At 52.8% G+C, this 27521-nt stretch overlaps 1 protein-coding gene and 1 long non-coding RNA gene across 4 annotated transcripts; one reads left to right on the top strand and one right to left on the bottom strand.

The window, feature by feature from the left end:
• Positions 1 to 348: 348 nt before the first annotated feature.
• Positions 349 to 15757, top strand: FAM78A (family with sequence similarity 78 member A). Of its 3 annotated transcripts, none has more exons than XM_036117080.2 (2): positions 349 to 1178; positions 12552 to 15757. In XM_036117080.2, the coding sequence occupies exons 1-2, from the start codon at positions 856 to 858 to the stop codon at positions 13078 to 13080; spliced, it is 852 nt and encodes a 283-aa protein (XP_035972973.1). In that variant the 5' UTR covers positions 349 to 855; the 3' UTR covers positions 13081 to 15757. The 3 variants fall into 3 exon arrangements, with proteins under 3 accessions (XP_035972973.1, XP_077918029.1, XP_077918030.1); XM_078061903.1 differs by lacking the exon at positions 349 to 1178 and adding an exon at positions 3674 to 4502; XM_078061904.1 differs by lacking the exon at positions 349 to 1178 and adding an exon at positions 5646 to 6464.
• Positions 15724 to 27167, bottom strand: LOC118551336 (uncharacterized). The gene is made up of 3 exons (XR_004925013.2): positions 26678 to 27167; positions 18764 to 21743; positions 15724 to 16462 (listed from the first exon to the last, which is right to left on the bottom strand). It is a non-coding gene; the product is annotated as an uncharacterized LOC118551336 (long non-coding RNA).
• Between the last annotated feature and the right edge of the window lie 354 nt (positions 27168 to 27521).

The following is a 27521-nucleotide window of genomic DNA, read 5'->3' as shown; positions in this document are numbered from 1 at the left end:
TCGCGCGCCCCCCCGCAGCAAAGTTCGGCTCAACTTTGAGGCGGGCCTTGACGCCCTGTCCCTTCCACCCCCCACCAGGTCCTCAGCGGCCGCGGCGAGCCAGGCGGCGGCCCAAGAGCAACCCCGGAGCCCCGCGCGGCGGCGGGCGGCGACAGCGACAGCGGCGGGGGGACGCGGCGCGCCCGCGTGGGGGCGTCGGCCCGCGCCCGCGAGTGGGCGCCGACGGGGACCCGCGCCGCGCCGCGCCCCTCCGGGACCCCGCGGGCGGCCGGAGCCCGGCGCTCGCCTCCTGGAAGCCGCGGGTCGGCGCTCGCCCCCGAGGGCGCCCCGGCCTCCGCGCTCGAACAGAAACTGCTGTTCCATTGATTGGGCCCCGTTGGGCGAGGGGCCGGTGCGTGTGCCCCGAGCGAGCGCGTGCGGAAGGCAGAAGGGCAGGAAGTCGGACTTCTGCAGCGAGGGTGGCGGCACCGCGCAGGGGACGAGCCTTCCACATTTATGTGTCTGCCGGCCTTCGCCTTCTTCGCCCTAGGACTTCAGAAGCGTCTCGGAGCTGCGTTCCCCGCGTGGGAGGCACGGAAGGGCTGGATGTCTGAACAACATGATTATCCATTAACCTCCAAACTTTCCTTTTTTTAACCCAAAGAATATCGGTGATTTTTGTCCACTGCTAGCAGAAGAAGAGAGAACCCAGGGCTATTGAAATGCAGCAAAATCCTTATTTATAAACAGGCCCGAGATAGTGATATGCAAACGCCCTGTATTCAGTGAATTTTCTATCCTATGGATATCGGTCTTGAGATTTGAGATTGGAGAGCAGTACTGTCTGCACTGGGTCTGGCAGCCTCCATCCTTTCAATGCCCAGTCTCCTCTGGGACTGCTGGCCTTCCCTGGAGATCAGAGCGGTACTGTGTGCCATGGGCTGTATTCAGAGCATCGGGGGCAAAGCCAGAGTCTTCCGGGAAGGTATCACGGTGATTGATGTGAAAGCCTCTATCGACCCCATCCCCACCAGCATCGATGAGTCCTCCAGCGTGGTGCTCCGCTACCGGACACCCCACTTCCGTGCCTCGGCCCAGGTGGTCATGCCACCCATCCCCAAGAAAGAGACCTGGATCGTCGGCTGGATTCAGGCCTGCAGCCATATGGAGTTCTACAACCAGTACGGGGAGCAGGGCATGTGAGTACTGCCCCCCGCAAGTGTTAGGGGGGCTGCTCAGGGTGGGGAGCTTGGGGGCCTAGGGTGGGGGCTGGGGGGCCAGAGGGGAAGCTTTAGGCAGGTATGGAAGTGGCCTCTGAGTCCTTCTTCTTGGCCAGGTGATCTCCTCAAGGGTTTGCCTGTTGATTCAGATTGGGGTCATGGCTCTGGGACCTTCCCTTCCTCTGTCACTAGCCCCTGGGGTTCCTGTGTCCTTCCCTGCAAGAGGCCGAGAATGTAGAGGCGCATTCCACCAGGTGCCTCTTTGGCAAATTTGACAAGCGTGCTGTCCTGGGGCCATTAGAGAGGCTGAGACTCAGCCCCCCCAGGCTCGGGCCTCCCTGGGAGGCACCCGTGGCCGATACTCAGGAGGAGAATGGGGCCCTCGGATGCCTCCATGGTTATTTGTACAGTGCTTTGTGCTGGGCTTGAACTCGTGTCTGCGGCACAGGAGGACCTGGGGGAATGCTTTGCTGTTCCTATGGTGTTTTGTTAGAGAGGATCGCTAGTTTTAGAGACCTGGTTTGTTTCACGGAGTAGTGTGTTTCTCTCTCCAAGGCAGAAGGCCGCTGCATGTAGACATCCAGTGTCAGTGTCCAGAAGGCTCCAGAGGGGCCCTAACAGCTGAGAGGAGCCCACTGGCCTCTTCTCTCCAGCCTGGTCTCCAGAATGTTCCCAGGACAATGCCCGTCTTGGTGCAGGACACGGGGGGCCTGTGTTTTCTTTCCTGCTATGTTCTCTGGCCCCAGAGATGGTCATCCCTGGTCTGGAAAGAGCAGCGATAGAAAGGAAAGCAACTTCGCTTTCAGGGCCGCCCTAAGATAGGGTGGTGAAAAGAGCTCTTTCGGAGCACGAGGTCCCTTGGAGGGAGCTAGGCAGGCCCTGAGGGCAGCCTCCCACCCTGTGCACCCTGCTTCCCGGTTCTACAAGTGAGGAGCAGAGCAGGGGGTTCCCTGGGAGTTGGACCTTTTCGCTGATTTCAGAACATCCTGCCCCCACCCCCAAAATTAGAGGGGCTGAGGAGGGGATGGAGGGTGGCAGGACACTGGATCTTGTTGCTTCTCCACTTAACAGTTCCAGGGGCGCCTTTGAAGTTGTAAGGGAAACAAGAGGAAGGTGGTAAAGCGTAAAAGGGGGGTGTAACCAGGATCACCCCACGGAGGTGCGTGGGTGGCCTGTCCCTCTGTCAACCTGATGTCTATACCCAAAAGGGTTTTGATTCTCAAAAGTGGCTGTTAACCCAGGTGGGGGCGACTTTCCATGGCAAGAAGGAAAACATGATTCTTAATTATTCGGTGTGGACTCTCCTAGGAAGGCTTAAGCCAGAAGCCTTTTGGGACTTTGTAAAGGATCCGGGATAACTGACAAGACACAAAGGTTTTTCTAGGGGTTTTAGGCGAAGCCTGTCTTCTTCCCTGGAAGCGGAGGGAAAGGCAGAGGGTCTCGCAGAACGTGGAAAGATAGGAGCGCCAGGAGGAAGGAAGTGGGGGAGAACCAGGGGCGCTGAGTTGAGACAGACACGGTGGTGTGCTGTGGGGAGAGGCAGGCCCGGCTGGGGCCTCCGCTTCCCCGTCTGTGCCCGGGGGCTGGAAGCCTCCCTGCGGTGGCTCTGCGTCCTTTCAGGCATTATGGCTGGAGGCAGGCCTGAGGCCGGAGACCCGAGATGACTTTCCCTTTCCACGCCAGTCCTTGCTTCCCGGTTAGAGGTGCCTGGTGCACACCTAGGTTGCAGTCGAGCGGACCCGGGCCGGAGTCCAGGCTCTGCCACTTTCCAGGGTGTGACCTTAGCCACTCTGGCCCTCGGTTTCCTTGTCCGCAGACAGGGCCAGTCACAGCCCTTGCCTCCTGGCTTACTGCGAGAATTAGGGGAGGTGACATTTGTCAAGCGGTCAGCACTGCGCCAGGCCCAGGGTTGTCGTCTTTGATGTTGCTGTTACCGTGACCGTCCTTCTCTCAGCCAGGGGCTTGAGCCCTGCTGTCCGCGAGGAGCTGAGGACCGTGGCCGAGACTGCAGAATTCGGATACATGCAAACTTCTCCTGGTCCCGAAGTTTCTCCAGAGCCCGGGTCTCCGTCTTTTACACAGCGCCCACTCCCTGCCTTTTAAAAAATTTAAAAATAGTGCAAGTCATGGATGATTTGCGTTTTCAGAGGTTGAAGGCCGTTTTCTTTGCTCTCCATTTGCTTCCCTTTGTTTCCTCCCCCTCCCTGGGGCACCTCTTACAGCATGGGGGGGCCCTGTGTCCCCTGCACCCATCCTTCCTGGGGCCCCCAGCTGGGGCAGGAGCAGCCCCAGGCGGAGGGCAGAGCCTGAGGCTCCCTGGCAGGGGGGTGGGCCGTGTGCAGCGACCCCTCCTGGGCTCAGCCCGGGGGCAGAACAGCCGACCACCCTGGCTCTGGGGCCCTGGCCGGTCACCTGGTGCCTTGTGTCAGCTGTCAGGGGGCATAGGGAAAGAAGTCCCCGCAGGAGGCTTTGAGGGCCCAGTGAGGGAACAGTTCTAGGTGACCACCCTGTGGCTGCGCCGCTGAGTTGGAAGCAACTCCACTTAGTACTCATCGGCCAAATCGTGTTAAAAAGTGGAATTACCAGAGAGCGTGGCTCCTCTGAGCCGTGGGTAGAGCTCTGTATTCGACCGGCGCCCTCTGGAAATGCGAAGGGCTCGTTTGGAGAAAGCCCGATGTCTGCTCCTTCTTGAGTGTAAATGGAAGCATTTTAGGTGTGATCCTCCCAAAGCCAAACGATGCTTTTCGTCTTTTTGACCCTGCGACATGACAGAAAGCGAGGGGTGTTCAGGTGGGACTGAGCAGAGACCACGGGGCAGGCCCCAGCTGCCCCTGTCCCGTGCACCGTGGGATGGGGGAGCAGCATCCCTAGACTCTGCCCACTTGGTGCCAGGAGCATTCCATCCCCGCCTGGACCACCAAACTGTCTCCAGACATGGCCCGATGTCCCCGGGAGGGGTGCAGAGTCGCCCCTGACTGAGAACCACTGGACAAGACCCTCACAATTGGAATAATTAAAATGAAACCCATGCCCTGGGCCTTCGTGGCCCGGGCAGAGGGCAGCTAGGTGGCAGGGGTTAAGGTTAGGGCTTCTCTCCTTTACAAACAGGCTTGTATTCAAAATATTAATTCCAAACACTTAACTGAAACCCATAATACCCCTGCACATTATCCCTGCTTAAAATTAATCTCTAATCCGGGAGAACTTTCTAGCATGACATCTGGTTTGAACTGTTTGAAACGGAACCATCGTGCACACCACCTCAGTAATGCCCCGACTCCTCCAGAGGAGAGCTGCAAAATGGTGAGTCTCTCCATGCCAGCTTCACAGGATTCTATATGGTTTTCGACCAACCCACATTGCTTTAAAAGCCACCCCCCCTCCAAACTGTTGGAGACACCTGCCTCCACAACCCCATCCTCCACGATTCCTCAACCGCCACCTGTCAGCTGGCATAGCCTTCGAAGTGACAAGTCACAATTTCTAGCCTGTGTGGGAGGCGCTTCATGTTGTCCCTAGCTTGCCCTCCTCTGGGGCCCCCAGGGAGGCTGGGGCATGGCTGAGGCCAAGGCCAGGGCTAGTTGGGGGTGGAGGGGAGAGAAGAGCTTAAGAGAGAGGGTCTCTGTGGGTGGACGGTGCAACTCCCCACGTGCTAGTCCAGCCAGGTGTGGATCCCAGCTCCCGCCCTACACTGGAGCTGCCAACTTGAGGCCAGTCTCTTAACCCTTCTGAGCCTCTCTGTTCCCATCTATGACATGGGGAGAACGGTCCTTTCCTTCCCTGGGTGGTTGTGAGGACTAAATGAGATGAGGCGCGTTAAGAGCTCGGCACGGTGCCCGGTGCATTCCACGCACTCGATCCATGGCCCCGCCAATACTGCGAGTTCGTCGTTAATCCTGCAATGCCTGGTGGGGTCAGCAGAAAGATTGCTGTGGTAGTGCTGTGCTCTCTTCTGGGCTGGGTTTCGCCGGCCCGCCTACAGCATGAGAGCCGTGAGTGAGGAGACCTGCAAGGAAGGGTCTTTCCAGCCAGAAGTGCGGTGACACCTGCCGTCAGGGCCGTGGGAGGCTGGTGGGCAGGGGCCAGGCAGGGGTGGAGGGACTGAGGCTTCAGGCGGAGGGATGTGCACAGCTGCTCCGGCTCCCCTTCCTCCCTTGTGTCTCCAGGACCTCATGGGGTCCTCATTTTATGCTGGGGAAGCCACCTCTGAGACCTGAGGCCACTTGCCCAAGGGGGCTTGCTCTGCTCCGGTCGGGGACCACGTGGCCTCTTCCTGCTGCGCGGGCCCGCACAGAACAATCGAGGACGAAGCTTCCTCTCTGGGACCGGAAGGCGGCCTCCCCCATCTGCTGGGCCCTGGCAGAGGCGAGGGCGGCGTGGGTGGGAGAGGGAAGTCCTTGTTTCCAGGCTTTGGGGTGGGAGGAAGTGGGGGGGAGGACTGCCCGGCCCAAAGAGAGATCCCCATGGACCGGCCCTAGCCAAGCGATGGCTCCAACCTTCACCTTCCGAGTGCCCAGTGCCGCAAACAAAAGCTGGCTGCGCGCAGAGACGTGCAAGGAGGGACCCGACCGCCGCAGTGATCAGGGAAATAACGATTAAATCCTGAGATCCTCTGTTGTTCGCTGACCAGATCCGGGCAGAAATGAAACTGATCACTAATGCCCCGGGTGGGGGTGGGGGGAAGTGGCCAGCCTCACCCGCGGTTGGAGGGGGCACGATGTAGACAGCTTCTAGAAGGTGAGTTTGGCTGGATCTATGACAATTGCAAACAGCCATGCCCTTCAGTGCTGTTCCGCTTGTGGAGTTTGTCTTACAGAGACTTGGAGCACCTGGCCCAGTGCCTGACACAGAGTAGGCGGACAGAAAAAATCTCCTGACCAAAAAAAAAGAAAAGAAAAGAAAAAAAAAATTGCCTAATGCATGAACGGAAGAGCCAGGGCGTAAGGATGTGGGTATGAGGCTGGAAACTCCAGCACTGTTCATAACTGCAAAGCGCCCGGGAGCAGGTTGGGCGCCCATCAGTGGGGCGGGGAATTACGGTCTGTGTCCGGTGCGAGAGATGCGGAGGCCATCACTACCGACCAGGCAGACCCAGAGGTGCAGCCTCGGGAGAGAATGATCCTCGTGTTGCATTTTGTTATGAAGTTGTAAAATATGTAGGGTAGGAACCCAGTTTTGTTAAAAAGAAAACACTGTGAGTGGGAACATGTACTGTGTGTCTGTGCAGAGAAAGGTCTAGAAGGATGTTTACCAAAGTGTAATGTGGTGAGTAACCTCAGCGAGGTGGGGGAAGGCATGGAAGATGGGCTTTTGTTTCTCACTTTATACTTTTCTCTACAGCTTTCTTTTTTTTTTTAAAAGAAAAGCACCGCTTTGGGGGCACCTGGGTGGCTCAGTCGTTAAGCGTCTGCCTCCAGCTCAGGTCATGATCTCAGGGTCCTGGGATCGAGGCCCATGTCAGGCTCCCTGCTCAGCGGGAGGCCTGCTTCTCCCTCTCCCACTCCCTCTGCTGCTCCCCCTGCTTGTGCACACTCGCTCTCAAATAAATAAATAAAATCTTAAAAAAAAAAAAAAGTAAAGCACAGCTTTTATAAAGCATAGCTTTTATAACTAAAAATTCAAATTAGGCACTGTTGTTGGTTCTTTCCAGGGGGTCCGGGGCTGTGGCCTGGACAAAGAAGGGGGCTGGGCCCCGGAAGGAGTGGGGTTTTTGTTTGGGGGAAACCCTGGGAGCAGGCAGGGAGGGGGGACACCCCCAGACCCTCTCTCGGAGAGCAGGCACCTGGTGGGAAGGGGCCAGCCCTGTGGGTGGCCTCATGGGGCAGAAGTCGGGAAACTGGGCTCCTGGTTACAAACTTTTACTGAATTTAAACTCTTTGCAAATTGTACAAACCATGAAATCTATAAAACTGAGGGTGGGGGAAGATAAGACCTAAGTGCCCATGTGACCCATCTGAGGCCCCGAGACCAGCATGGGCAGAAAAGCCTTGGTGTGGGTGGCCCTCTTTGTCCTCAAGCCTCAAATCCTTGTCTGTAAGCAAGTTACTCAGAGCATCTGACAGGCATCAGTTGTGGGATGTGAAATAATATTTAAGTGATCTTGGTTAAGCCTAAGTATAATCTGAATTTAAAGCAGCATATTTATTTTAATGTATGTCAGGGAAAAAAATACATCTGGCTTACCCAACATGTTATTTCAGTGTGTTTCTTAGGAAAAACTGAATGTAGTTTTTAAAAAATGATTGATTTGGGGCACCTGGGTGGCTCAGTCGTTAAGCGTCTGCCTTCAGCTCAAGTCATGGTCCCGGGGTCCTGGGATGGAGCCCCATATCGGGCTCTCTGCTCCATGGGAAGCCTGCTTCTCCCTCTCCCACTCCCCCTGCTTGTGTTCCCTCTCTTGCTGTCTCTCTCTCTCTGTCAAAAAAGAAAGTCTTTAAAAAACTAAAAATAAAAAAAATTAAAAATGATTGATTTTAAGAAAAAAATTTAAGTGAATAATAATACAGGAGATATGTAGACAGATCAAAATGAACAGAGATGTAAAGCTTGGAAACTCTGCTCTGAGGCTTGGTGGGCTGAGCCAGTCCGGCTCTGGGGCCCAGAACTCAAAATGCAGTCAGAGCCCTGGGAGAGGTGGGGAGCCCCAGGGGTGCGAGGGGCCATCCATGCTGGGGAGAGAACCCAGGCCCAGGCTCACCGCCCCTGCCCGGCACGGACCAGGGCTCTTCCTAGAGCCACGGGGAGGGTTGGGCTTCTGTCTTCCATGGTCACACAAGGAGCAGGTACCACCTTCCCTCCCAAGGTGCTGCCCTGGGCATCCCTGGGTTCCTTCACCTTCCACTGAGAGGCCTTTGCCCTGGGCCAGTCCTGGGTGATGCTTCCCAGCCCCTCAGCACAGCCTCCACCCCTCCTCAGTCTCCAGGGAAGGCTTTTCTTTTCCTTCCTTCCTTTCTTTTTTTAAAGATTTATTTATTTGAGAGAGAGAGAGAGAGAACTCATACATGAGGGGTGGAGGGGAGCAAAGGGAGAGGGAGAGAGAATCCCAAACAGACTCCCTGCTGAGCGCAGAGGCTCACACGGGGCTCGATCCTAGGACCCTGAGATCACGACCTGAGCTGAAACCAAGGGTCAGATGCTTAACTGACTGAGCGACCCAGGAGGCCCCAGGGAAGGCCTTTCTATAACCCCTGCAGACTTACGTCCTCGGCCAGTTGTGGTGCTCAGAGCTCGCGTGAATGCCCATGTGCGTGTGTGGCTGTGTGTGTATGTGCAGTGTTGGGCAAGCCTGTGTGTGTGCACGTGCATGTGTGTGTACGCGTGTGCGTATATGCCTGCATACGTGTGTACGCACGCGTGTGCGCGTGTTGAGTGAGGGTCTGTTGGCAGCTGTGGGTCCTGGCCCGGCCACCTTGTGGTTGAGTCACCTTGAGCTAGGCCTCTGCTGTCTCCACGCCTCCGCCATCAAACGCGCCCCAGTCTTGGCCCCGGGTAGTTGAGGAGAAGCACTGCGCGGCCGTGTATACACGGGGTACCCGGCACACCCGATGTGCTTGGGGAACGAGCGCTGCTACTGGTGTTGTCGCGGGGCCGCCGCGTGCTGGGAGGGGCTGTTTGAGGGGCAGCGGCTGTAGGTGAGACAGCGCACCAACAGGAGCAGCTTGGGCCGCTCTAACCTCATTGAGGAGACCCCCTTATGGGGCCCAGGCCCTGAAGGACAGACTGGGCAGGCTGCCCACTGTCACTGATCCAGGCTGCCAGCACTCATTCTGCCTGATTCCAGGCCAGGCCCGGCACCAGGGCAAATGCTGGAGGCCTGGCTCCTGCCCTCTAGAGATCATCAGCAAACGATGCCATGATTATTTAATCAGCCATGTGCATGTGCCAGGAAGCAGCAGCAGGAGGACGGAGTGGCGTCGGATACGGGGTAGGGTCAGGGTGGGCTTCCTGGGGGGCTCCGGGGCTGAGGCATGAGTAGCCCTGAGCTGGCACAGGAAGAGGAGGGGCACGGCCCATTAGAGGAACTGAGAGTGGCTGGTGGGTCTGGAGCCTGGGGAAGGTGTGTATGTGTGTGCACCCCAGCATGAGGGGTCCTGAGCTCCGATTGCATCGGCTTCAAGGGCCATGAGTAGTCATGGCAGGTTTAACAGGGTTGGAGGCAGGGATGGTGGGAATAGATTTGCGTTTTTAAAAGATCACTTGGGCTTCTGCGGAATATTGAAGGAGGCAGGAGTAGAGGGTGGGAGACCTGGGCAGAGGTCCTGGCCAGGGTGAAGGCAAAGAGAAGGGGGGCATCTAGAGGTGAGAAGGAGAGTCAAGAATGGTGCCAGGTGCCCAGAGGGTGCAGGTGCTCTGCAAACACTGATGTCGGGTGCTCTGCAAACATTTGGTGACTGGATGATGGATGGGGACTGCCACAGGAAAAGGGGTGTGAGGGAGGCTGAGGAGTCTGATTCAGACGTGATGCGAGGGGATCCCAGAGCATTCTGAAGTCCAGCTTCAAGCCTGGACTGGCCTGCTGTCCTTTGGATTCTCACGCTTAAGAGGACAAAGGCAGGAGTGTGACAGGTGGCCCGTGGCAGCAGGGCGGTTTCCTGGGTGTGCAGACTGCAGGGTCGCACTGGGCCCACGCTCTGGAGGGCCCCTCGCATGGTTCAGTGCTCTGCTGTTGCCATGTTGAAATTCTTCATTTTTGAACAGGTGATCTTGAGTTTTTGCTTTGCACTGGGTCCCACAAGTTCTTTAGCTGGTCATGCCCTGAAGACCAGCAGAAGCCAGTGAATACCCCAAGGGGGTAGACACAAGGGAGACCCGTGTCTTCTGCTCGCGTGTGTGCAGGTGGACACAGGCGCGTCTGCCCTTACCCACAAAATGCCTCTACTCCCAATCGACCCATTGGCCGAGCACTTGCGTCCGTGTGCGGTCCTGGGAGGCTAGCTCACCCCTCTCAGTGGCCTCTGTGTACCAGAGCACCTACAGTATCTCTGCTGGGCAGAAAGGAGAAGTTTCAGTGTGTGCAGGGCTTGGGTCCCAGCTCACCCCTCCATGCCGTGGAGCAAAGGACTGAGGGTCTGCCTTGAAGTCCAAGGTCATTCCAGAGCAACAGGGAATCTTAGAGGAGGCAGTGACCATATGCAATCCACTCCCTTCCAAGCATGTATCGTCCAAAAACTGTAACTGGGGTCAAAAAAGCTTCAGGTCAGCCAGGGCCGGCATACCTCTAAATGCCTCCCTCAGTTGGTTTCCAGGAGCTTCCATGTATTGCCATTTATATTAACAAATTTAATCATCACAAAAACCTTGCGAGGTGGGTAGAATTATCCACAGTTAACTGATGAGAAAACAGAGGATTGGAGATTTGTGACTCAATCAGTAGCTGGACTGGGGCTGGATCCAGGCTGGTCTGTGTCCCCCGGAAGTTGTGCCCTTACCCGAGTTCCTTCCCACCTCCTTGACCAGGGGGAGGGGCAGGGACTGGGACCCCAGGGAGCAGAATCAGCCCGTGCTGGCCTGTGATGATTTGAAGGCAGATGCCCTGGGACCTGGTTCTGAGTAATATCCCACATGAGACACGGCTGTCTGCCAGCTCATGGGGACCGTCATCTGTCTGTGACTGAGCCAAGGCTCAGGCATTTGGGGGCTGGGGAAGGGAAGCAAACCTGAGGCTGGGAGAGAGGGGCCATTCTAGTGCTGAGTCCCACTCCCTCAAAACAAGCCGGCTCTTAGGCAGTGAAAGGGGGCCGTGGAAGAGCAAAGTTCCTTTTGCAAGTTTACTTTCTGCCTTTTTATTATTATTATTATTATTTTTAAGTAGGCTCCACGTGGAGCCCAACTTGGGGCTTGAACTCATGACCCTGAGATCAAGACCTAACCTGAGGTCAAGAGTCAGATACTTAACTGACTGAGCCATGCAGGTACCCTATTTTCTGCCTTTGATAAAAACCTTTGCAAGTGGGTGTAGCCACCGTGAGAGGACAGAGTGGGTGCCTTCCGGGCACCCGGGCACAGGTGGGCAAAGGCACGGGCTTCTAATAAATCCAGGACAGCGACCCTAAACTCCTTCTCTGGTCCAAGGTACCCACCTGCGAGGGGAGCTGGATCAGCAGGCTCATCCTGCTACCACCCACCCGTGGCTGCTGTGGCCTGGTGGCTCTCGGGGACTGGTGGGCACCTCAGAAATGGGAGGTCGTCTGAGCTGTTGCCCCAGTTCCCTGGGACTTTGATGAGCTCAGGGCCCCAGGCAGGAGGTGGCCTAGTAGGCAGGTGTTACCCTAATTTGTGCCTTTTTCAATGGAATAAACACAGAACAGAAAGGAAATAAACAGGAAAATTAGCAACATCGCATTCCTAGTCATCCCTCCCAGAGTGTCCCCAAATTTGCTAACTGCTAACATCAAATGATGCATTTGGGTAGAGGAGTGCATCTTTTTATAGTGATAAGATACGCCTAACGAAATTGACCATTTTTACCGTTTTTGAGTTCGGTGGCATTAAGTACCTCCACATCGTTGTGCATCTGTTTCCAGAACTTTTCCATCTTCTCCGCCTGGAACTCTGCACCCGTGAAACACTGACTCCCCATCCTCCCCCTCCCCCGGCAAGTTCTACTTTCTGTTTCTATGAATTTGACCACACTAGGAACCTCCTATATGTGGAATCATATAGCATTTATCCTTTTGTGTCTGACTTATTTTACTCAGCATGAGGTCTTCAGGGTTTATCCATGTTGTAGTATATTGCAACATTTCCTTCCTTTTTAAGGCTGAATAATATTCCCATTGTGTGGATAGACTGCATTTTGTTTATCGATTCTCCCGCCAATGGACACGTGGGTTTCTTCCATCTTTTGGCCATTGTGAATGATGCTGCTGTGAACAGGAGTGCATCCTGTAAAGTACTATATCCTGGAGGGCATTGCTGGTTTACCCTGTTGTGCAGAATTCTGGGTGCAGAGCGTCCTGAGCTTTGGTATTACGGGTGCTCAGGTGGAAACAGCACTGGATGAAGTCAGGCTGCCTGGAAAAGCTCCCCCGGCCCCGGCTTCACTGTCTTTATCTGTCTGGTGGGATGGACATGATTGTTGATGAGTGTCCAAGGAGGGGGGGCTCCCTGGATGCCGCTGTGCCCCCAGCCACATGGGAGACAGGCTGGTGTCCTCTTCTGTCCGAGAGCTATTATTATAGTAACAGTAGTGATGACTGATTTGAGATGATGCAGGAGAACAGCTGTGTCTGGGGGAACCCAGATGGGACGGTGGATGTCTGTGTATTGTCTGCCCCTACCCCCTCACCCCAGAGCGGGGGGAACGCAGCCTCGTGGCTGGCTGATTGAGTAAACTGGCCTTCCTGTCCTCAGGTCCAGCTGGGAGCTCCCGGACCTCCAGGAGGGCAAGATCGAGGCCATCAGTGACTCAGACGGGGTGAACTACCCCTGGTACGGCAATACCACAGAGACGTGCACCATTGTGGGTCCCACCAGGAGAGACTCCAAGTTCATCATCAGCATGAACGACAACTTCTATCCCAGCGTCACGTGGGCCGTGCCCGTCAGTGAGAGCAACGTGGCCAAGCTGACCAACATCTACCGGGACCAGAGCTTCACCACGTGGCTGGTGGCCACCAACACCTCGACCAATGACATGATCATTTTGCAGACGCTGCACTGGCGGATGCAGCTCAGCATCGAGGTGAACCCCAACCGGCCCCTGGGCCAGCGCGCCAGGCTGCGGGAGCCCATCGCCCAGGACCAGCCCAAAATCCTGAGCAAGAACGAGCCGATACCGCCCAGCGCCCTGGTCAAGCCCAATGCCAACGACGCTCAGGTCCTCATGTGGCGGCCCAAGTATGGGCAGCCGCTGGTGGTGATCCCACCCAAGCACCGGTAACAGCCAGCGTGCCCTGCTAGGCTGGACTCAAATAATAACACTGCTCCAACAACACCCACACGGACTCTTCAGTCATTCAGCAAAATACAACCACTCTACCTTCTCGAGCGGGCGGATCTCACTGTGCAAATGCCCCGGGATGGCCTCCCCCAGCCCTCTTGGCACCTGCTTCCTTTCGGGGCGGGGGAGGCCCGGCCGGGACACCCAACCCCACGTCCCCCCTTCACCTTGGGTCTCCTTTTCTGGCAATTCCAGTCATTCACTTGCAAGACTCCCCGAAACAACTGCTTTTTCAGTTCTTCTTCTTCTTCTTTTTTTTTTTTTAAACACCTCTTTAAGAGGTTCTGGGCGGGAGGAGGCGGGGCTGGTTATGACCCTGACTGGCAGCTGCTGCTGATTTGTGAGTGGCAGCCCCCCATGGCAGCTCCCCTCGTCCTCCCTCACGCGGCCTTACGTAGACTCGCTTTGCCAAACTTTTGCCTTAAGCTGAATTTAATGGAAAAAGCCCAAAACAGACAAAGAAAGCAGGATCTCTTTTCTACCGGACTGTTCATCTTCTGCTAGAGGTGAGGGAGGGGGCAGGGCCAGGGAGGAGAGAGGGGCACCTGAGCCCTCCTCCCGGCTGTCTTGAGAGAGGGGCAGGGGGACAGATTTAGACCTAAAACCAGCTGCTCATTCTTTCGTTTCAGGAGAAACGAAACCAGAAACCAGACCGACCACCTAAAGAGCCCCTTCTCTCCCCCTTCCCCATACCTGCGGAGAAGGCACCTCTGCGCTCCCACGGGGTGGATCTGCTGGGGCTGCTCCTCTCCTCTTCTTCTGGCAGCCTTACCTTGCCTGGGGCGGGTCTGGGAGGAGAGAGGGAGGGCCGAGCCCTGGGATTCTCGCCATCTCAGTCCTCAGCACCCGGCCACAGGTAGCTCCACACGCATATCTCACTATCCTGCGTCTTTCCCTTTTCTGTCCACACTGGCCCCAAAAGCCTGGAGGCCAGCCACCTTGAGCCAGCTTTAGTTCCAAGGTAAGAGAGGCAGGCAACTTCCCTCCTGGCTCCTTCTCAGGAGATGCCCCCCACCCCGCGCCAGGTGCTCTGGGAGAAGCTGCAGACGGCTCTGGGCGCCAGTGTTGGAGGTGGGGGGCAAGCTGCCAGGGGGGCACCCAAGGATAGGCGGTCCTGGATCTGGGGAGGCCGGGGAGGCCATCAGCAGATGCCCCCTGATGCTTATCCTCAAGGAAGCAAACCAGGGCCTCTGGCTGGTGGGGGTGACATGGGGCCATGGTTGACAGGCATTGGGGCCGCTGTGGAGGCTGGTCGGGCCAGTGTGGCCAGTGTGGAGGGCCACCATCCCTCGGGTCCAGGGCCCTCCAGAGCCCGAGGATGGTCCTGAGCGACCCCAAGCTTTCTTAGTAATGTCTGCCTTGAAGGCTGCTTGCAGGAGCTATGGGGGACAACCCACGGAAGCCCCCTTCCTCAAGCTTGCCAACCCCCACAGCTACTTCACCCGGCCCTGCATTCAAACTAATAATACCCAAGCACAGAAAACCATCAGAAAAGAAAAATAATTCATTTCTGCTGCAGATGAGCCACTTGTTAGGAGTCCCAGTGACAGCGTGGGAGGATGTGGGTCACCTTGCTCTTGTACTTACTCCAAGGGTGCTTAATGTCCTGTCTGTCTCCCACGCCCCGCTCCTGACAGCGGGCCCGCAGCTATCCTGGGACAACTGGACCGGAACATGCCTGTGGTACCAGCACTTGCGTGCTGCTTGGGGAACCCCTTTGTCAGGCCCAGGACCTTCCCCCTGGAAACTGCCTGTTCCCCTTGGTGTGTACAGAGACCCTGTCACCCCGAGAGGCCAGAGAGCCTTGAGTGAGGGGGACGATGGGTCCCAGCTCTACCTCTGGGGAAGGGCCAGGGAGGGGCCAGGCTGACGGCGTCCTGCTGCCGTGGACAGGACCTGACCTCCTAACAGAGCGGCCCTTCTCTGCACTCAGGTCTTTCTTGCACTAAAAAAAAGAGGAAGGGCCCTGGGCGAGGGGTCAGGAAGCTGGAGTTCGGGTTCTGGGCTGGGTCATCACTAAGGGATGCTCACTGTGTGATGGGGTGGGAGCAGGAGAGGACAATAAGGAGTGGTTCTGAGCTGTTGGGGGCAGAGTCCCCCAAACATGCACCTGCTGAGTGTGAGCAAGGTCTCTTGCCAGGGACCAGCGCTGTGCCCACTGGGAGGGAGCAAACCTGCTCTGGCTGCCTCCCCCAGCCTGCTGCATGTCTGGGCCCCAGCTCACCTTGCTCCCTGACTCACCCTGCCCCTCCGGCCCCCCTTTCTCTCTGTCCCTCCTGGCCTTTCTGAAGACGGGGCTGGAAAGACCCCGGAGAGGCCGCAGGTCCGGCCAAGGACACTGGGCTTCGCTTGGGTCTGGTCCCTGGGCCTCCTCCCTGTCAGGAGCACAGACCCCAGGCTTCTCACCTGGGTCCCCAATCCCTCTGGTGTCCCCCACCCCTGGTGTGGACACACTCCTCCAGCAATAAGGACCATCCGTGGTCATGGAGAGTACTGTGAAAACAAACCAATGCACTTACCAGGAGGCACGAGACTCTTGAAGAACATGTAAAATTCACCTTTTTAAAAAAGAACCAACAAATATTCACAAAGAGAAATAAAATGTAATTTTAAAGTAGGCCTGGCTAGGGTCTGGATGTTTCTGAAGTGTTTCTGAAGTGATGGTTCATTTCGGGGTCGATGGTGTTCTGGCCACGGGAGCGAGCATACTTGGAGGTGGGCTCCTTTGTTCACGCATCCTCTGCTGTCTGCAGCCCTGGGACCTCAAGTCCCTGCCCAGAGTACCCTGGCTGGTGCCCCGTGTGGAGGCAGGACTTGGGGGCAGCTTGGTTTTTTGGCAAACAGTAGAAACCCACGTGATGGGGAGTTAGTGTTCAGATGCCCACGGGCCTGCAAACCTGTCTTCACACAGAGAAACGGTTGCCAGGACGGTGTCAGTCCAGAACATGGCTCTGTGCCCTGCCCTCGGTCAGCGGCCAACGAAAGGGGGTGGCATGGAGTCATGGCCCTCGTAGTAAACGCTTTCTTCTAATCAGAACTTTCTTATGAAAGGATGGGAGGTGGGTGTGGGCTCTGAAGGTGGACCATGGAGTCAAGGCAACTTGCATGAGTTTGGGTAAGACACTGAGCCCCTCTGAGCCCCCTTTACCTTGTATGGAAAGTCGGGATTCTCCGAGTCGTTGCCTCCTAGCTGACGTGGTGAACACACGCTGGTCTACTTGGTTTCCAGGTGTTAACAACCCGGGTGTTCTTAGGGTCCCCATTTCACAGATGAGGACACTGAGGGACAGCAGAAGTCGAGAAGCTGCTCAAGGCCATGCATCTGAGAAGAGGCAGAGTTGATCAGAGTTTGAACCCTGGCCCCGGAGCCCAAACCCTCACCACTGCATACCCTCAATCCTGGCGTATTGCTACGGGGCATACATTTGGTGCTCAATAAATAACAGCGACTGTTAAGAAGGCCCTGTGCCTTTGCTCCATCCATCCTGGGCTCCCGGGCAGGAAATGCCTTTCTCCCCGCCCCCCTAGCCCCCCCGCCACCCCTGGAAGGTTTTGTGCAGCCGTCAGTCCCCTGATGCCCACAGTGAGTCCGGCCTGTTCCCTTTGGTGGGGGGGCTGCCCAGTCGGCTGCAGCCCACGGGCTCATCCTCCAGGGATGCCGGCAGCCTCTTGGCATTGCCACAGAGGACAAGGGACCCCGTTCACTGTGGGCATCGGGGATTGGGTTTCTTCTCTGGGTTTTCCACATTGCAACAACCCAACGGCATTCTGCATCCTGTCTCCTGGGTCTGAGACACCAAAGCAGGAAATTGCATAACAGGCTCTGCTGGCCGCCCTCCACCCAGATGGCTTATGGGTGGTACAGTTCACTGTTGTGGTTGGCTTTCGGTTGTGGTATCGGCTCCCGAGCTCTGCCTGTGAGAGAGCCTGGGGCGTGCGTGCGTGCGTGTGTGTGTGTGTGTACACGTGCACGTGTGGACGACAGGGGTGCCGGTCTAGCCAGCGGCGGGACAAAGCCGAGCTGGATCACATCGGGATAAAGCCAGAGCTGCTCAGCCATTTGGGCCTTCGGGCCGACACGCGGCTGAGGACGCGCAGATGGTGGTGCGCACTGGGGGGTGGGGAACGTTCCGGAGGGGAATGCGCCAGGAGGGTGGCCATGAGTGAAGAGGGTTCCAAGTGGCATTTAGTCACAGTGGAAGCCCTCCCGCCTCTCAAGCTGATAGCAGGTTAAATTTAGAAGTCCCAGACTGGGATGAGACACAGACACCAGACTCGAGCCAGCTGTTGCAAGGTCCCCTGCCGGAGCGGGGCCTGGGGGAGCCGGCTGTCAGGGCCGGGCCAGGCCCGCCTGCCCTATGATGCCGGAGAGAAGCAGGCACGCTGTGACCCTGCACACAGCCTGACTGTCACCTCTGGTCACTTCTGGGGAGAGTCCAGCCTCTGGACTCGGGCTCCCTGTCGGTGAGGTCTTGAGCCCACAGAGGAAACCCCACTTGTTGTTGGGCCAAGAGCGGGACAGCTCAGAGGGAACCATAGAGAGGCCATGGCTGGAGGCACTCTCAGGCCCCGGGGGACATTTCTATTGGTCCACATGTGCTTTCTCACCTCCAGCTTGATTTCTTTCTTGGTTATCATTTGTCCTGCCCGGCTGGCCCCACGGACACTGTTTCCCACCTGGCTGGGGTCTGGGCATTGGATTAGGGCAAATATTGGAGGTAGCAACAGGTTACTGTGAACACACACCATCCAAACGGACCCACCCCAATCCTTAGCCCACCACTCAGGCCCACAACAACGCACATGCAGAGCGCACGCTCTGGTGCTGGAGGGCCCTTCCTGCCACCGCCGAGCACATACGAGTGTAGAAGGGGAACTTTCAGAGATGAGGAAACTGGCCCTCAGAAGGGGCTGTAGGACCTGCTGGAGGTCACTCGGCTGGGTAGTTGCAGAGCTGGGCGGGTTTCAAACAGCCGTCTGGTGACCTTGCTGGGTCACTGCTCTTTCGGCTACACCACCCCCAGCCTCTCCACACTCCAGTTCTACCAGACTGCCCATCCCTGCTCTTCTGCGACTACTGCGCAGAAGGCCCCTGGCGTGGGGCTGAACGCGACTCATCACAGGCCCACTGACACGGGAAGATGAAAAGTATTAAATGCAAGAAAACACATCTGAGCGAATGAGCTGTGTCTCTGCACTTGGGTCCAGAGAGGCCAACCCGAGCTGCTGACAAGGGTCCAGGCAGGTCCTTCCCCACTGGTCTGTGGGGACTGGAAGGCGGGATGGAGTCATTCCTCTACTGGCCTGAGCCCAATTTAGCTTTAAGGGCCACTGCCCTGCTTCATCGTTTATGGTCCCTTTTTAAATCAGACAGATGACAGGCGGCGGCGCTGGGTGTTTACGGCAAGTGAGACGCAGTTAGAAACCCTGCGCTATTCTTGGCTGCCACTTGTCTTGGTGAGTGAGGTCGGTGAGTGAGGTCGGCTGGTTGCCTGACCTCACATGCCTGAGTTTCCTGATCGGCAAGCTGGGACACGCACACCTAGCTCGCCCTCCCGTCCGGGCCCAGCAATGCGCGGCAGCTGTGAACCCTGCCCAAGGCGCTGCCTGAGGATGACCATACCGGATCGGGGCTTCCACAGGAGACCAGAGACACCCCTCCTTCAAAACGGCAACATCCAGACCACAGGCCTTGGTTATTCAGGATCCTTAGACTCTCACCCGATGCATACTGGGTGCCAGCCAGCCAGTCAGACAAGAGGGTCTCAGTGTTGTTTCCACGGCTGTATCGAGCTAGAGTTCACATGTCAAACAGCTCACCCATGTAAAGTGCACCATCCATTGGCGTTTAGTGTATACACAGAGTTGTGCTGCCCGTACCCCAATTTTGGAATGTTCGCATCACCTCAAAGGGAAACCCTGCGCCTGTCAGCTATCATCGTCCCCAATGCCCCAGCCCTAAGCCACCGCCGATCTCCCTTCTGTCTCCAGCCGTGTCCCTACTTGGGACATTCCGTGTGAATGGAGTCACACCACGTTGCTCGCCCGTGCCTGGCTCCTTCCCCTCGGCATGGCGTTTTCAGGGTTCCCCTGTGTCATGGCGTGCATTGGCACCTCCTTTTCAACAGATGTACTTCTGACCATCTCCTGTGTGTGAGGCCCTTTGCCAGGTGCTGGAGAAGCAGCGGCTTGGAGCTTACCATCCCCAGGGGAAAGCGGTTTGTGACGATGAGTCTGCAGGGGGCCGGCTGGAGGGTCAGAAGGGGGGACCAGGAGGATGGCCGGCTTCCGGAAACACAGTAGGTTATGAGGGAAATCTGACCTATTAATGCTGGTAAGCCCCTGAGACTCAGTTTGCTCATCTGCAAGATAGGGCTATGGTGTTCTCCTCTCAGGGAAGGAGGACTTGGGATTGGCAAGCATGGCCCTTAGCCCAAGGCCACAGGTGTTAGCTGTTATTGACCTTGTAACCAGATGTAAAAAAGATTTTTTTCTGCCCCATGCTGGATGTGCCAAGGGACCGAGGAGCACTTTGGCCAGCCTTGGTCTAATCCCTGCTCAGGCGTGTAAGTGAGCGGTCGGGGGTTTGGGGGGAGGCTGGAGAAAGGCCGCCCTACAGAGGGCTGTTCATGTACTGAGCATTCTTCAGGGGTGGCTGCTTCACTCCAGCCCCTGCCCGAGCTGACAGTCTGTGCCAGCCCAGCTCTGTGTGGGCTTGGCCTCTGCCCACCAGGTGCTTAAGGCTCAGTGAACATTCACCACCACCTCTCCTGTTGGAAACGATCCCGAAGAGCTTAGGGGCATGGTCCCGCATCAACGCTGGCTCCTTGGCTCGGCGGTTCACTCAGCATCGTCAGGGTCCTTAGCTGAGAATGTGGATGATCTATTACCTATCGTGACTTGTGATAACATACTCGTAGAACTGACCTTCGTAACCACGTTTAAGCGTGCAATGTTGTGCCATTCATACACGTTGTGCAACCACCACCACCCTCTGTCTCTGGAACTTTGTCATCTTGCACGATGGAAACTCTACCCTCACCAAACAGCTGCTTCCCTCTCCCCAGTGCCCTGGCAGATGCCTTTCTACTTTCTGTCTCTGGATGTGACGACTCCAGGGACCTCCTATCAGTGGAATCACAACTTGTCTTCTTGTGACTGCTTTACTTCACCGCGCATCAGGCCCTCAAGGTTCATCCATAGTGTAGCATGTGTCAGGATGTGCTTCCTTTTCAAGGCTGGCTACGACTTTCAAGGCATTTCTGTCTGAGGCCATGGGTCTCAAGATGACCCAGAGGCCTCCTGGGATTACAGCCTAGTCCCCACTGCTCACAGTGAGTCATCATACGCCAGCAGATTATGGAGCTGTGCGAGGAAGTCCACGTGTGGTTCATTTTGGAAGACTTCCCTCCCAACTGGTTAAAATAATAAAATTCCAAGTGCTTGAAGAGTGAAATTTTTCTCATTTGGAAAATTCACTTATCTGGAAAACGCTCTTTTCCATAAAATGTTATTTCTGTGCATGAATAAGGAGGCAGGAGAAGGAGGAAGCATTTTGGGAAGTGCTGTAGGGTGGCTGGACTTGAGGGTGAGCTTCAAGAAGGTCCTTTACTGTATCCTCGGGGGCAGGTGTAAACTCGGGCTTCCCCAGTCCTCCTAATCTGGACGCGGCACCTCTGGAGATGTGGTGGGGACAAGAGGGGAACCCAGAGGCTGCGGCCAGGGTGCTCCCCGTTGGCCACCAGCTGATGTCCTCGTCATGAGTTACCGGCAGAGGCACCTGCCCTGATGTTCAGTGATCACTTGGTGAGGCTGCAGATCTGGCTGTCAGCCATGGAAAACGAGCTCTCTTAGGGACTTCTTCTGGAACCTCTGATCAGTGAGGAGTTCTGCACTGCGGGGCCTCAGAGAATATGCCGGGCTGCCGGTGAGGTCTGAGCACCAGGCACCGGCCTTTCGCTGTAGAGCACGGTCTGAGCTGCTAACACAGCACTTCGGGTTTTGCTATGTGTGAGGCAAAGGGATTTCCCTGTGAACAGCCCGCCACTTCCTGTAAAGGTTAGCGAAGGGAGGCTGGCACGGCCTCTGCAGCTGTCCTCTTGACAGACAGCACCACACCACACTGATTCTGCCGCATGGACCTGTTCCATCACCTTCTGATGCACGAAGAGAATCCAACCCCCGGCTCCCAACAGGAAGCTGCTGATCCTATAGGAATGATGGGTGTGAGAAATAGCGGTGGGATTGGCATAACCGGTGGTTGGATGGCCAGGGAGCCCAGAAAACTCTGAATCCTGCCCACTTCCTTTGTAGCTGGGGGGAGGGGGGTGTCCTGAAATCCAGCCTGAGAACCCAGAAAGCTGGGTCCTGCAGAAAATCTCCCCCAGACTGCCTCTTCACCTTTGTCAACAATCAATCATGTAGGTGTGGATCTATTTCTGGACTTTCTGTTTTGCATAACTTGATCTCTTTATCTTGACACCAATTTCACGTGGCCCTAAATACTGTAGCTTTATAGTAAGTCCTCCAACTTTGCTTTTCCTTCTTTGAGGTTGTTTTGCTGTTACGGGTCTTTTGCATTTCCATATGAAATTTAGAATCAGCTACAAAAAAAACAAAAGATCATGTTATCTGTGAATGAAGTTTAATTTCTTCCTTTCTAATCTGGATGCCTTTTTAAAAAAAGATTTTATTTATTTATTTGAGAGAGAGACACACACACAGAGATAGCAACTGAGATAGCGAGAGAGAGTACAAGTGGGCAGGAGAGGGAGAAGCAGGCCCCCCGCTGAACAGGGAGCCCGACGTGGGGCTCGATCCCAGGACCCTGAGATCACGACCTGAGTCGAAGGCAGATGCTTAACCAACTGAGCCACGGAAACGCCCATCTGGGTGCCTTTTATTTCTTTTTCTCGCCTTGGCATATTGGCTAGATCTTCCTGTGCAGTGTTGGATAGACGGAAGCAGTGAGAGTGGCCATTCTTGCCTTGCTCCTCATCTAGCATTCTTTCACCATTATGTATGATGGTAACAGTAGGATCTTCCTAGATGCTCCTTATCAGGCCAAGGAAGTTCCTTTCCACTTCTGTTTTGCCCAGAGTTTGTCAGGAACAAACACTGGATTTTATCAAATGCCTTTTCTGTATCTATCGAGATGATCATATGTTGTTTTTTTTTAATTTTTTACTCTGTTAATGTAGTGAATTGTATTGATTGATTTTCAAATGTTAAACCAACCTTGAGTTGCTAGAATAAATCCTACTTGGTCATTATGCATATCCTTTTTATATAGTATTGGATCGGATGACTAAACTTTTAAGAATTCTTACGTCTAGGGGCACCTGGGTGGCTCAGTCGGTTAAGCGTCTGACTTTTTTTTTTTTTTTTTTAAGATTTTATTTATTTATTTGACAGAGAGAGAGAGAGACAGCAAGAGAGGGAACACAAGCAGGGGGAGTGGCAGAGGGAGAAGCAGGCTTCCCATTGAGCCGGTAGCCCGATGTGGGACTCAATCCCAGGACCCTGAGATCATGACCTGAGCCAAAGGCAGATGCTCACCCGACTGAACCACCCAGGTGCCCCAGGTGCCCTGCGTCCAACTTTTTTTAAGCTTTTTATTCACTTATTTGAGAGAGAGAGAGAGAGAGTGCACAAGTTGGGGGCAGAGGCAGAGGGAGAGGGAGAAGCAGCCTCCTGCTGAGCAAGGAGCCCAACATGGGGCTCGATCCCAGGACCCTGAAATCATGACCTGAGCTGAAGGCAGATGCTAACTGACTGAGCCACCCAGGCGCCCCATTCCCTTTAATTTTCTGTAAGACTTTGTGTGTCATTGTATTATTTCTTCCTTAAATACTTGGTAGAACTCACTGGGGAAGCCATTTGGATCTGGAATTTATTTTATGGGAAATTTTTGATAAATTCAATTTCTTTAATAGCTATAGGGCTATTTATCTGTTTCTTCTTGAGTGAACTTTGATGATTTGTGCTTTTAAAGAAATTTGTCTACTTCATCTAAGTTGAAATGAGTAAGGATATTCATATTCCTGATTATCCTTTTAATACCTGAAGAATTTGTAATGATGTCACCTTTCTCATTACTGATATTAGTAATTTGTGTCTTGTCTTTTCCCTGATTGGTCTGGCTAGAGGTTTATCAATTTAATTGATTTTTTCAAAGAACAGTTTCACTTATTTTTCTTGTTTTATTTGATATCCTATTGTATTCATTTTGGCTCTGTTCTTTATTATTTCCTTTCTTTTACCTATCTTGGGTTTCATTTACCTTTTTTTCTATTTTCTTAGATAGGCTTCTTCTTTTTAAAATATAGGAATCGGGGTGCCTGGGTGGCTCAGTCAGTTGGGTGTCCAAATCTTGGTTTCAGCTCAGGTCATGGGATGGAACCCCACATTGGGCTCTGCGCTCGGTGTGGAGTCTGCTTGGGTTTCCCTCCCTCTCCTTCTCCCTCATGGTCTCTCTCTCAAATAAATATTAAAAAAATATATAGACATTTAGTGCTATGAAGTTCCCACTAAGTACTACTTTAGCACCACAAATTGTGATTGGTTGTGTTTTTTTCAGTTAGAAAAATTTTTTTTTAGTTCAAACTATTTTCTAATTTATTTTAAAATTTCGAGTCATGGGTTATTTATTTACTTATTTATTTATTTTTAAATATTTTATTTATTTGACAGAGAGAGACATAGCGAAAGAGGGAACACAAGCAGAGGGAGTGGGAGAGGGAGAAGCAGGCCCCCCGCAGAGCAGGGAGCCCGATGCGGGGCTCGATCCCAGGACCCTGGGATCATGACCTGAGCCAAAGGCAGACGCTTAACGACTGAGCCACTCAGGCGCCCCAGTCATGGGTTATTTAGAAATGTGTTATTTAGCTTCTAAATTTTTGGGGATTTTCCAGATATCTTTCTGTTATTGACTTCTAATTTAATTCCACTGTGGTCAGAGAACATATTTTGTATGACTTGATTCCTTTCAACTTTATTGAGATATGTTTTGTGACTCACGATATGGTCTAACTTGGTATCTGTGTACACATGAAAAGAACATATATTCTACTGATATCGGGTAGAGTGTTGTATAAATGTCGATTATGTTCAAGTTGGTTGAAAGCGCTATTCATGTCTTTTACAGCCTTATTGATTTTTCTGTTTACTTCTATCAATTATTAAGAGGGTTATTGAAACCTCTGATTATAATTATGGATTTATCTATTGTTGCAGTTCTAATGGTTTTTCTTCAGGTACTTTAAAGCTCTGTTATAAGGTCTAAAAACATTTAGGACACATGTACTCTTCATAAATTGATATATTATGAAATGACCGTGTCTTCCCTGATAATATTCTGAGCTCTGAAATCTGCCATATTTAATATAAATATAGCCACTCCAGCTTTTCAGAAAAATTTATGTTGGTATGGTATCTTCTTCCATTCTTTTTTTTTTTTTTTAAGTATTTTATGTATTTGAGAGAGAGAGAACGAGTGCATGAGGGGGGTGGGGAGAGGCAGAGGGAGAAGCAGACTCCCTGCTGAGCAAGGAGCCGGATGCAGGGCTCGATCCCAGGACCCTGGGATCATGATCTGAGCTGAAGGCAGCTGCTTAACTGACTGAGCCACCCAGGCACCCCTTCCATTTTCTTTTTAACCTGCTTGCATCTTATATTTAAAGTTGGTTTCTTGTAGGCAACATATAGTTAGGTCTTACTTTTTTATCCAATTTGACAATCTTGGCATTTTATTTATTTTTTGTTTTTTTAATATATTTTTTTATTTATTGACAGTCTTGGCATTTTAATTGAGAAATTAGATAATTTACATTTGTTGTGATTATTGATATGGCTGGGTTTAAATCAACCATCTTGCTGTTTGTTTTCTATCTGTCCTCTTTTTTTGCTCATTTCCCCCCCTCTTTTTCTGCCTACTTTTGAATTTGGTTTTATGATTTCTTTATATCCCCTTAGTTGGTTTATTAGCTGTAACTCTTTGTTGTACTATTTTGGTGATTGGTTTGAGGTTCACATCTTTAACCTACCATAGTCTGTCTTCCATTGATGTTATACCACTTTAGGGGTAGTGGATAAACTCTACAACAGTATACTTTCATTTCTTCTCTCCCAACATTTTTGTTATTGTTGTCGTACATTTTTTCTACATAAGTTACAAAACCCGTAAACATGGTTATTATTTTGCTTTAAACAGTTATTTTCTAAAGAGACTTGAAGAATCCCTTCCAAAATCTTTATACTTACTCATGTAGATACAATTTCTGGTGTCCTTCAAATTTTTCCCTCCATCTCTCCTTTTTCTGGAACTTTCATTACACATATTATTAGGCTACTTGAAGTTAACCCACTGTTAAGTGATGCTCTATTCCAACTTTTTCAGTCTTCTCTCTTTGTGTGGTTCATTTTGGGTCATTTCTATTGCTAAATCTTCAATTTCACTAATTCTTTCCTCTGCAGTGGATAACATCCTCTTAATGCCATCCAGGATATTCTCATCTCAGACATAACAGTTTTCACCTCTAGTTTGATTTGGGTCTTTTCTATGTCACTATGTAACATGTTCAGTCTTTCTCCTAGCTTCTTAAACATATAGAATACACTTTTAATCATGGCTTCAAAGTTCTTGACTACTAATTTTATCATCTGTGTCACTTCTGGATCAATTTCAGCTATTTGATTTTTCTTATTATAGACCATATTTCTCTGCTTTTTGCATACTTGGTAATTTTTTAAAAGGTTTTATTTATTTGAGAGACAGAATGAGCGAGAGAAAGAGAGCGAGAGAGAGCACATGATCATGGGGAGGGGCAAAGGCAGAGGGAGAAGCAGACTCCCCACTGAGCAGGAAGCCTGATGCTGGGCTGGATCCCAGGACCCTGGGATCCTGACCTGAGCCGAAGGCAGGCACTTAACCGACTGAGCCACCCAGGCACCCCTCATACTTGGTCATTTTTGATTGGATGCTGGAAACCGTGAAATTTATCTTGTTTGGTACTGGGTATTTTTGTACTGCAGTAAGTTTCTTGAGCTTAGTTCTGGGATCTAAGATGGAAATAGTCTGATTCATTTGGGTCTTGCTTCTAAGCTTTGTTAGATGAGATCAGAGTGGCATTTTGTTTAGGACTCATTTTTCCTTGCTACTGAGGCAAAACCCTTCTGAGTACTCTATCCAAATGCTAGGTGAATTATGAGGATTTCCACATTGGCTGGCAGAAACCAGCACTACTTTCTGCCCTAGAGCTCTGAGGATTCTGCCTCTAATCCTTTCATGTTGCTTCTTCTCCAGACACAGACTTTCCTCAAATGTGCACACTGACCAGTACTTAGCTAGTACTTGAGAGTCCCTCTGCAGAGCCAGAGTCCAGAATCCACACTGTGCAGCCCTCTCCTCCCCTCTCTGATACCTTGCCTTGTGAACTCAGGGAGATCACTGATCACTGGGCTCCACTTGGACTCTCCTTCCCTATGCTGGTCTGGAAATGTTTTCCAGGCAGGAAACGGGGGCAACTGTAGGGCTTACCTCATTTGTTCCTTGAATCTCAGGGGTCACTATCCTTTGCTGCTTGATGTCAACCATCTTGAAAATTGTTCGACTGAATTTTTAGTTTTTTCAGAAAAGAGGGCAAACCCAGTATCTACTAATTCCATCTTGCTGGAAACAGAAAAGCTCATCTTCCTTTACTTGGGAATGAAACAATCTGTGGGCCAGTGTCACCCATTTCTACATTTTCTAGAGGAAAAGAACTCAGAAATAACCAAGAATTAGAGGAATCAACTGATTAAAAAAAAAAAATGGTATGACTGCAGCAATTTCACAAGAACATAATGATTACTAAAGAGAAAAGCAATAGTCATTATACAATCCGTTAATTCATCCAGGGCAGCAACTGGAAACCACGACCCACTCAAGGCAACAGTGATGCCGGCAGAAAAACAGAAAATAAAAACAAAAAAGCAAAAGAACAAAAAATGTGGCCCTACCCTAAACTGCAGGAATTCCAAGCTCTTCTGACAGGTACTCCCTCCCCGCCCCCCCTCGGAGAAGCACCACAGGTTGCCAAAAGTTGCACAATGGCCAAGCATTTCAACAGGGACTTAGAATTCCCCATAGACTTTCCCCATGCTTTTAACTTGTGACTAGCTACACTGGGTAGCCCTTTCTAACTCAGTAGGTCACTTTCCTTGCATGTGAAAGAAATCTAGGGAATTCTCTGTTGAAGAATAGACTTTCATTTTTAGATCCATAGACCCTTACAGAGAATGCTGCCCATTGGCTTGGGCACTTGGTCCATAAGAAGTAGCCCTGATGCCAGGAGCTGAGACACAGACTGAGGGTTTGGCTTTAACGTCTGTCTTCTTCTCTA

The sequence above is a fragment of the Halichoerus grypus genome, chromosome 14 (genome assembly GCF_964656455.1).
Source record: "Halichoerus grypus chromosome 14, mHalGry1.hap1.1, whole genome shotgun sequence".
NCBI classification, from domain to species: domain Eukaryota; kingdom Metazoa; phylum Chordata; class Mammalia; order Carnivora; family Phocidae; genus Halichoerus; species Halichoerus grypus.
This window is presented reverse-complemented; position numbering and strand designations above follow the sequence as displayed.

Excerpts from the sequence above, each read along its gene's own strand:
- FAM78A (XM_036117080.2), top strand. The coding sequence starts at position 856 with ATGCCCAGTCTCCTCTGGGACTGCTGGCCTTCCCTGGAGATCAGAGCG. Across the intron at positions 1,179-12,551 it reads CAGTACGGGGAGCAGGGCAT|GTCCAGCTGGGAGCTCCCGG; the intron begins GTGAGTACTGCC and ends TCCTGTCCTCAG.